Below are 10680 nucleotides of genomic sequence, written 5' to 3'. Positions count from 1 at the left end.
CCTCCAGCACTGGGTCTGGAGTAGCATTAGCATTAGAGCTAACCGCTATTTCCCTGTTCCCGGCTAACCGCGCTAGCGGTCAGAAGGAAGTATATCGGACTGTAGTCTGCGTGTTTATCTTGTTTAAACAAGCTACGTGGCACGATCCGCTACCTAATATCGCCCTTGGCTTACCGGAACACTCAGAGTTCCTCAGTGTAGCTCTATTGGGCGATCTGTAAATCTAAGCTTACTGTAAATAAACAGAAGCACTTTACTACACCCATTACATAAACAGTTTCCAGGAGAGAAATCTGTGTAGATTTACATCCAGCGCTCGTTTGACTTTAAAATAAAGTCTTTTATTATTACAGTTTTGTTTACTTAGCTTAGCTTTACTTAGTTAGCTACTCCCCCACCCCACCACCACCCAGCAGAGAGACCTGCTGAATTAGAAGTTCCTTGTAGTGTCTCTAATGTGCCTTATAATCCAGTGTGCTTTATGTATGAAAAAAGACCAGTTAATAGACATTAATTGATAGTGCGCCTTATAATCCGGTGCGCCTTATAGTGTGAAAAATACAGTAACTGGCAGACAGGTTGTGTGTATTTGCGGATAGTGTGTAGCCGATGGGACCTATGTATATTCTGATATGTATACACAATTTAAACAATATGCACACCTAAATCATTACCATGCAAAAAAAAAACTATTAGATCTATTAGAAGCTCCATAACAGAGAATCACCAGATCAATTAAGCTGTATTTTTGGGGGGAACACTTTACCCCTATTTTAAGTTTGTCTCAGATATCAAGCAGCATATTTGTAAATATTTCCTGTAATAAATTTCTGTGTATGCATGTATATTATAGGAGGAGTTTAACTCTTCAGATACCTGGATCTTATTATCACCACTAAAAAACTGCAAGGCTGCAAGTTTCTAAAACCATTCTTAGTAGTTCTTTTTTTATATTATTATTATTATTTTACATTGTAACTTTTTAGTGATGCATGAATGATTTTAGTGATTTAGTGGAACTGAATTTTATTTGGTACCACTTTAAAATAAGACTACCTTTATAAAGGGTTTATAAATGGTTTACGATTAGTTTATTAATGGTAAACTAGGTTGTAAATTAATAATCAGTTATAACACATACGTAGAAAGGGCAACAATATAAATGGCTGTGGGTTCACTATTTGGCAAACAACAGGTCATTGTTGCCCTTTCTGGGTATGTGTTATAACTGATTGTTAATGATTTTTAAGGCATTTACAACCTAATTAGTAACCATAAATAAACTAATTGTGAACCATTTATAAACCCTTTATAAAGGTAGTCTTATTTTAAAGTGGTACCTTTTATTTAGTCCTCTATCTAGTTGATAGAATAGATGCTTATGTAGTTTCTATAACAGTATGATGTTCTGTTATCCATAAAAAATGGACAAAAGTCCTGACAAAATTGAGACCTTGATGCTATTTTTGTATTCTCTCACCTTCGGTGACAGTAAAACTGATCTGTGTTCCCTCACATTTTCTTGTGTTCTCCCTCCATCTCTGTTTCCCTGTCTCACTGAGCGTTCTGCTGCGTGGGGCAGACTGTCTCCACAGTCAGAAATAATACCGCACACTCACAGCCGTCCTGCTCGCATGCCCTTGTCACACGACACCCGCTGTACTGTCCGAGGAGTCAGCTCGGACCTGCCATCTCCCCTTTCCTTCCTGTTTACAAGCCATGTTTACTGACCCCTCAGGGGTCACGGATCTGTTGTCTGTTCAGTCAGACTAGAGTTACACCGAGTGGCTTCCCCGACCTTACACACCACAACCCCACCACAGCAAGACGGAGGTTAAACGCTCCAAAAAAAAGTTTTTTAGGTTTACACTTTTGTAACAGAATCTGTGCCCCTGTAATTGTTTTTAAAAGTCACAAAATGAATTAATGATTTTTTTGATACATACACAATATGTTTGCCAGTGTAAATCAACACAGTTAGTGTCAATCTAGCAAACTGTGTCTTTGGTATTGTGAGGGCACAAAAAATCCACCTTGTGCGGCTTGAAATGCAGAAAAGGCATGTCCTACTTCTCTTAATTAATCATGGGTGTGTTTTGGGCGTAACTTGAAATAAACCAATCAGTGTGGCAATTATCATTCCTTTAAGAGGCAGGTGAGCTATGACTTTGGCATGTTCGTATGTTAACAGCGCAGCACTTTGCGTGTCACAGCAGAGGAAACTGCTGTGAAGGTATGCCAGTAGCTAAGAAGCTCACCTCCAGACCACCAAACCCATCAGTGTAGATTTATTCCTACACTCAGACACTATTTTAAGGGCGCGGGGGTAAGACGTGCAAAATAGACTATTGAGGGTGTCTACAATAGCAAAGAGCATCACGAGCAACACAAACAGTGCCGATTTAGCATAATGGGCCAGTTCCCTACACAGGGATTGAGCCTAGTCTTGGACTACAAAGAAAAAATGGTCTAAGAAAAGGTATAATATCGGGAATTAACCCTATAAATGTTAATTATCACTGGGAAATGTATTGTATACTGTACATAAAAAGGTATTATATAAGGTATTATTATCGTATATCTATAAAATATACTCAACTGTATATGTACACATGTTTGTGGACACTCTTTCTAATACATGTATTTAGCTACTTTAAACGCACACGCACGCACACACACAAACAAACACACACACACACAGCTTAGTTTCAATAGAGAATTATTAATTATTTGCAAGAATGCGACTGTGGAGAACATAAAGTTAAAACTGCATATTGGCATTTTTTTTTTTGACAGTAATGTTAATTAATGTACACTGTCCCTGTTAAATAAACTATTAAATAAATAAAATGTATTTCTAACTAAAAGTTTTAAGAGTTCAGAAATCAATATTTGGTGAAATAACCCTGGTTTTTAAAAAAATATTATTTTTAAGTGGTGTCTTATTTTTTCCAGAGCTGTATAGTTCATATATATATATATAGTTTAATGGATCTAGTGACAGGTGCTGCCACTAGACTCATTTTTGGGAGACCAAAACACACATGCGGTATAATAACCACACAGCAAATGACAGGACAGTCAGTGTAATGACTATTATTACATGATGCTCTGACCAGAAAGAGGGGATAACTGTTAGGGTGTGACTTGAAAATCAGGTAAGCTGTAAAACGGCATGCCTCAGATCCAATTTTACAAGACCACACAGTTCAGTTCCTTCTTTTTTTTTTAAGTATTCAGTTCAAACTGCTAGTTAGATAGTCAGTTGGGCTTCCAATAAATAAATGATGAATCTTTACAGGAGCTTTTAGCTACAACCAAGAGGGTTGCATTGAAAGCAGTGAGTAGCTAGCAATATATGTTGCTTTCCTAATTCATTTTAGCAGATATCTCAGTCATATATGTGTGGGAGAGCAATTTTTGGACCACTGATGGCAAAAGTGTTTTTTTTTTTTGCTCATTAAGCTACAGAGTTAATTTTTCACACACATGCTAATTTTTCACACATCACTCTTTTTTGCTTTTTCCCCTTATTACTACTCATTAACCAATGCACCCATTCTTTACTTTTTTCGTATTTAGAGTAGCGTATTTTTCTACTTTCTAAAGGTATTGTAAGAAATGCTTATATGTATTGTTTATATAACAGGTGATATTTCCAGTTAGATCATACGTGTGGACCAGCTAGCTTTCAGCTACAACTAACTTGGTATCATTGATAGCAGTGGCTGAGCTAGCAAGATATTTTGCCCTGATAATTACTGTATTTTTACTGTATAATTGCCTGCTAATTGCGCTAAGTGCTAGCTCTTTGGCCATTCAGAGGTGAGTATATCGGACTGTAGTCCGTATATACTACAGTATATTCACTGTGTTAAAACAAGCTACGTGGGTCGAACCGCTAGCTGATATCACCCTGGCCTACCAGAACACTCAGGGTTCCTCAGTGTAGCGCTCTTTCTAAGAGTGGAAAAATGCTAGTTGATTTAAGCATCCATTGGTCCATGTTTGCTTGTCCTAATACCTGGGTGTGGTGTCTGATGTCCTTCTGAGTCCTCTAATTTAAGGCCCATTTTTCATTCTGTTGGGATTTAAACCTACAATGAAGTGGGTGTTAGAAAACAAGTACATATGCATAAAGTTTTAAGTTTTAAGAGAATAACCCTGGATTTAATCACAGTTTTCATGTATCTTGTCATGTTCTCCTCCACCAGTCTTACATACTGCTTTTGGATAACTTTATGCCACTTCTGGTGCAAGTATTTAAGCAGTTCAGCTTGGTTTGATGTCTTGTGGTCATCCATCTTCCTCTTGATTATATTCCAGAGGTTTTATAGAAATATATATAAAAATAAAATAAAAGAAACTCATCATTTTTAAGTGGTCTCTTATTTTTTCCAGAGCTATTGTATATATATAGTTTAATGTATCTAGTGACACAGGAAAATCCAGTGTTTTTTTTCAGTAGGTTTGTTCATTCTGTGGCATGTTAAAACCTTTACAGTAGTTGTTACATGGAATAATTTGTTATCTGGATTTCTGTATTTGCTTCTAATAAAATGTGGTCTGGTTGTTTATAGTTAAATACAGTTATAAATAAACACAATTTAACTAAACTTGTCTTTTATTGAGCACATGGAGTAAACATAGTAAACTTCTATCCAAAAAACATTGCAGCACATGTGTTCTCAAAAATATACGAAGAAAAGCCCTGAAGTTATCCAGATTTCCGTCAAACGGGCTGCACACATTGTCATGCTCAATGCTTGAGCAGTTCTTAAAAGTAAGATACATGCAGGAAAATAATATTTGTGTAACACATTATGACATAAATATAAGAACATAAACACTGAAACTTACGCAGTAAATGTAAAAATATCACATATATTTTATATTCAATATAAAATGTAAATGTTAATGTGTCTATAGCTGAAACCGAAGAATTGGACCAACCATTCCAATTGCTATGGGCATCCAGATACTGTGAGTAAATGCAGATTTGGACTGTTTGTACTTTGTACTGACAGTTTCTGAGAGTGTGAATTAATAGAAATTATCAAATGATAATCCCAACAGTAGTTACACTTCTCTTTTAAGAGTGTTAAGAATGCTTTGCCTTCTCATGTAACATTACTGTATTGCAGATACAGTATTTGCTCTTTACAAAGTAACTGTTTTTAAAAATTCTTGGTTTTCTGACCACATTCACTGTATTTTTTTTCTACCACTTTAAAGCAGCTGCCAATTTCACCTGCAGCTAAATCTAGGTGTCTGTATCAATAACAATACAGTCTGAGAAACATTTCCTCTCATACAGTGAAAACCTGAACAGTTGTGGCCTTGTGGGCGAGCTGCCATAGATGATGTGGCGTTGCTGAGACTCCGGAGTCCAATCAAATGGAGTGCACCTTTTTTAATAAGCGGCCATTAAACCATTATCATCGCACTGCTGTTATTGCATTCTCCGCTAAGCTTATCCCCCATCTGCGGTGCTGGAGAGCGTCTCAGTGTACTACATGTGTGGCATTTCTTTTTTAACTAAAAAGAAAGTAAAGATGTATTTGTCCTTGTTGTTAATTAAGTGAATTATGGCAGCATTTTATTGAATGGAGATTTATTTATATTTATATTTATATTCTACTGCTATGTTATCTCTTTAGTTATATTCTTATATATATATTATGTTTATCTCTGAAGATAGCAGGCTCTTTTATTCTGTGTTGTTACAACCCTAATTTTATTGTACTGCGAAATGATTTACAGAGTCTTACAAGCAACAACTCTGGCTTTACAAACACATTACAAACAGATAAGCATTTAATAGTATGGACATACTATTAACTCTAACTATGGCCAAGAGTTGCACATATCAGTCTCAAACCTTTATCTTTCTTCTTTCTGGATGCAGCTACTTTTGCAACTAATTCCTTGACAATGTGCATATTATAACAAAATGGTGCCAAGAAAGGTGCAATTCAGCACCTTCTTCATACTGTAAATACCACTTAAACAAGCGCCAGCCAGCAAACCTGCAATTGCAGGTTTCCACTCACCCTGTGGGTAAACGTCACTTGAACTTACTATAACATTTATACATCAGGGTCAGTCGCTCAGGTTTCCACACCGCTTAGCCTATTATACTGTGTTTCCTGACCACGTCACTTTACGCTTTAACAGGCCGTGCTTGTCCACCGCATCAAGCCTTCTTAGTTACTGTTTCGCATGATCAGGTTAAGGCTGTTCGCTGTGGCCTGCAGGACACAGCCCTTTTTTTCTTTTTCTTTTTTTGCTGATGGTGATGTTTTTGGAGTTAACACAGTGCATACCATTGAAATATACAGTGCAGTATTCTACAGTGCAGAGTCTCAATGTTCTCAAATAAACACCATAAACAACAACTTTTAGAATGTTTAACCATTTATTTATTTAATTAAAATCATGTATTTCATGTTACTTGTACATTTGGGGGATTTTTTTTTTTTAGCCCTCTCTTTACAGGTTGTTCAAAAATCATAAATTATAAATTGTGCTGGCTGCTTTGTGACCAGGGGCTTCCAGAAAAAAAAGACCAAAAACAGTAGACATGTACATGATGATCTGTGCTGAAAATCCAATCCAAGCGAGAGGGGAGGACCCAGGAGCCGCCTGACCGTTCAGGAGAGAACCATGGCCTGGAATTCTGTCAGAAAGAGAAGAAAGAAAAACAGGTCAGATTCAAATGAATTAACAATACAAATCTATCCAAAGCTCTGCCCCCAAATGTGTTCTTTCCTAGACTTGGTTTTGAGCTTGTGGTTTTGAGGTTGTACTTTAAACTTTTAACCTTGCCCATTCCCATTTAAAATAATTTATTTAGGTTAGTATATTTAGTGTGTGACAACACAACATTGGTTTTCTGGAGCTGGAGATTACTTGTGGGTCGGAGGGGTTCGGCTTAGTCGCTTGCTTGTCGTTCTTAATTTCTGTTTCAGCAAAAATAAAATATTATATTCAGGTCAAGCTCATTGATTGGCCTGGCATAGTACACAAGACCAGTCACAAGACCAGCAAAGCTAGCAGGTGGATTAGCAAGCTAGTTAATGTGAGTGAAATTATATGTTTTAGTCTTATTGTATGAGTTTAACCCATCATGGTTAAAAGGTTAAAAACAATTTAAGCCTATCAGCCATTTCACAGCTACATTGCAGCTACAAGGCTTGGTAAATGTTTTCGAATGCTTTCAGTAGAAATTTAGTTGTGGTGCAGCAAATGTTTCTTATAGATAAGATATTTAGGGTTTTTTTGCCATATTTTTAGGAGATGCATAAAATAGTTGCTTTAAAATTTGTTCTGTTAGCATTTGAAAAGAGCTCTATTCATTTAACTTAACAGGTTATTTTATTTAACCTTAATAAAAAATATTGGAGTCATTTAATTCTGTTCAACTCTTTAGGATTAAGCTGGCAGCAGAATAACAAACAAACAAAAAAATTAGTCCATGATGCTCTTAATAAATGCTATTTTTATTTACCCTCTGCTCCGATTTTGCCATCGTTGTCATCGTCAGCTGCTGATAGGAAGTTTTTGGTCTCTTTGTCGGTCAGCACACGGGCTCCAGGTGAAAACCTCTGCAGGAAGAATCTATAAACACAGTCAGATTTTACGTTAATACACTTCTTTGTTGTCCAGCATAGAGAAATATAAGAAGATCTGAAATGGTTCTTTCTTTAGTTTTCTCAAAATAGTGAAAGTCTACAGTCCAAAGAAAGGCAGCACTACTAAACAAGAAGTGTGAAGTAGTTTTACAGTAGGTGATCCTTTCAAAAATGTCTCCCTTATAAAATGTTTGGGTTTAGTGTCTCCGACATTGTGTTCTTTCAATGGTGAAAAGCCTAAGTTATGCTAGACCTAAACTATGTAAAGATGTCATCACTCCTCATTAGTGTATAAAATGTGTCTAAAAGCTCTCAAAAGTTCATACTTGAGTTCTTCCTCCTCAATGTAGCCACTGCCATCGTTGTCGAGAATGCCAAAAACAGTCTTCACTTCTTGGGGACTTTTCTTGGTGAGACCACACAGCTGGAAGAATTTCTTGTGACTGAAAGAATCTGGTGCTTTATGTGAAACAAGAAAAGAAAATTTAAGTTAATAAAAATGAAACTAAAGCAGGTGAAACAAGTATATATAATATATAAAGGCTGCCAAACTGTATTAATGAAGCTGCTAATGCTATACAGACTTATATACAGACCTATACAGAAAGCATATCTTTTCATTAATTACGGTTATAAATAGAAGATAAGCTAATGTGATCAGCAGAGCAGCCTGATAATAACTAATAACACTAATAACAGTAGTTGAATGGGTTCATATTTTAATTATTAGCCATTAGGAGGCTCAGGTACGTGCTTATACTTTAGCCAATGCACCCATTACAATTTACTTATCTAGCTAATGAAAGAGCTCTAGCCAAATGATATCGCCTGAGGAAAATCGATACCTTGGCAGTCCTTGAGGGCACTGTCGATGGCATCAGCGGAAAGGACAGATGAGAGCGACATAGTCCTGAGGAACAAGCCATGTGAATTATTAACACATTTCCAACTGGATACCTTTTTGAAGCATCACCATCATAAAAACAACACTCTTGCTTAGCCTACTAGCTTGGTCTGTGTGTACAGGTCTACTCTTTGTATCCATTAAAATGCTAATGATTAAAAGTAAAGGGGTTGTGGTACATTTAATATACATTAATAATATACATTATTATACCATATACTATATCATATTTATACTCTAACCAATTAAAAAAAAACAATTTATGGGAAATGTTTCAGTCAGATAGCATGTGTTTAGCTAAAAGTGAGTTAGCTAGCTAGTTAGCCAACTAGCTAACCCAGCTCCTGAAGAGCTACTAAGTGGGAAAAAATGTATTTTCATCAAAGGAACAAGCAAATAAATGATTATATGAAACAAAACAAACAACTAACTTTCACTTGAAATTTACTGAGAAACATTTTTATTTGAGTTTTATCAGTGCTATATATGTGAAACTAGCATGAAGGATTCATAATAGCTAGCTAATAGCTAGTTAGGTACACAGTTAGTGAACAGTAGGCTTAGTACTCTTTACTTCAGCTTTAAAATCTTAATGTCTTATAATTACACACTCTAAGAAAAAGCTGTCTTCAGCTATACTAAATGTAAATGTAACAACAAGGTTTGTTGTCTCTTGTAATGCCTGAAATCTATGTAGCTTGCTTTAAAAGTAGTGAGTTAACAAATTAGCAGAAAAGCTATAAAAAACCAACATGAAAATGGATAAAAAAATACAGCTCAAGACCAGCTTTTGCTAGATTTTGGTGTGAAAGTTTCTCAAATGGTTAGCCAGCTCCTGACTAGCATAGTGTATGTAGCATTTGGTATTATTTGATAATATTTGGTCATGCTGCTCAGTAAACTAGCTTGGTTAGATTCGAACCATTGTTTCCTGTACACCAGATAAAATATCAAACTAAAGAAAAAACCAAAACATAGCCTGGTCAAAGTGCTGGTCAAAATCTAAGCCAGCTTAAAAGGTTAAACCTTCTTGAGCAGCTTTAGCTGGCCATGCTGTTTCTTTTCATAAAGGATATAAAGCTATAAATGAGCTTAAATAATTATGAAGAAAAGGAGAAAAAGCAGAAGGGACAAAAGAAGAGAAATCTAGGAAATAAATAGAGAAAGAAAAGTTTGAATGGAAAAATAAAAAAGGGAAAAACAAAAGGGACAAATGAAGAGAAATCTAGGAAATAAATACAGAAAGAAAAGTTTGAATGGAAAAATAAGAAAAGGTAAAAAAATTAAGTATTTTCTTTAATTGCAAACAACAAAAATGTAACAAAAAATACAAAAAAGGGAGAAAAAGAATAATAAGGAGCCTGCATTAGACAGCCAGAGTGTCCCCATATGCCCCGTTTGTCTCTGTATGCCCTGTCCTCCTCTTGTGTGCAAGTGTATGAGTGTATATGTGTGTGTAAGTGTGTATAGGTGTGTGTGAAGGCAGTGGAAGGCAGACTTACCCGGTGCAGTAGGCTCGTGCAGGTGATCCAGATGAGAGGTAAGGCTGTGTGGTGAGCGCTGTCTGTCAAACAGGGGATTTATATACGTCTGATTGCAGCGACAATAGGCAATTCTTAAGTTACCTGTCTGTGGATCAAATTCGACCTGCCAGGCCCGGCTCAAATTTCCTGCCTAACTAATTAACCTTTACTATTTATAACCAGCCAGCAGTGCAGAGGTGTGGACAGGAGTGGGTATAGGTCAGTCCTGACACCCTCTTTTACAGGAAAATATGAAATAATAAGTGCTGTGTCTCTTTTGCCTTTTCATTTGCCATGTCCCTCCCATCTGAGTTCATCATAACCACACACACACATACACACACACACACACACACACACACACATACAAAACCTCACTTCATCCATTCCTGCATCACTGCCTCTTTGAACCCACTGACTCCACTCCTCCCTCCCCCAACAGTTTTCTTAATACTGTTGGAGCTATTGCCTATTATGTAATTAGTCTTCTGGAGTAACTGAATGGTACTAAACCTACTTTATGAATCTATTCATTATCCTTTATAATTAAGCATTTTCATACCCTGTAGCAACAACACTGTCAGAAAAAAATGTTACAAAACTAGGATATGTCTTCAGT

At 36.3% G+C, this 10680-nt stretch overlaps 1 protein-coding gene across 1 annotated transcript; it reads right to left on the bottom strand.

Moving 5' to 3' along the window:
• Window positions 1-6399: 6399 nt before the first annotated feature.
• pvalb8 (parvalbumin 8) lies at window positions 6400-10300 on the bottom strand. Its single transcript, XM_007238951.4, has 5 exons — window positions 10041-10300; window positions 8480-8544; window positions 7961-8093; window positions 7511-7620; window positions 6400-6679 (listed from the first exon to the last, which is right to left on the bottom strand). Exons 2-5 carry the CDS (start codon window positions 8538-8540, stop codon window positions 6654-6656), a joined length of 330 nt encoding a protein of 109 aa, XP_007239013.1. The 5' UTR covers window positions 8541-8544; window positions 10041-10300; the 3' UTR covers window positions 6400-6653.
• Between the last annotated feature and the right edge of the window lie 380 nt (window positions 10301-10680).

The sequence above is a fragment of the Astyanax mexicanus genome, chromosome 19 (genome assembly GCF_023375975.1).
Source record: "Astyanax mexicanus isolate ESR-SI-001 chromosome 19, AstMex3_surface, whole genome shotgun sequence".
NCBI lineage: Eukaryota > Metazoa > Chordata > Actinopteri > Characiformes > Acestrorhamphidae > Astyanax > Astyanax mexicanus.
The sequence above is the reverse complement of the archived record's forward strand: the minus strand, read 5'-3'. Positions and strand labels throughout refer to the sequence as shown.

What these genes read in the sequence shown, in the direction of transcription:
- pvalb8 (XM_007238951.4), bottom strand. Translation starts at nt 8,540, where the DNA reads ATGTCGCTCTCATCTGTCCTTTCCGCTGATGCCATCGACAGTGCCCTC. An exon ending in TGCCCTCAAGGACTGCCAAG is followed by an intron (nt 8,094 to 8,479) that starts GTATCGATTTTC and finishes TTTCACATAAAG; the next exon opens with CACCAGATTCTTTCAGTCAC. An exon ending in ATTGAGGAGGAAGAACTCAA is followed by an intron (nt 7,621 to 7,960) that starts GTATGAACTTTT and finishes CTGTGTTTATAG; the next exon opens with ATTCTTCCTGCAGAGGTTTT.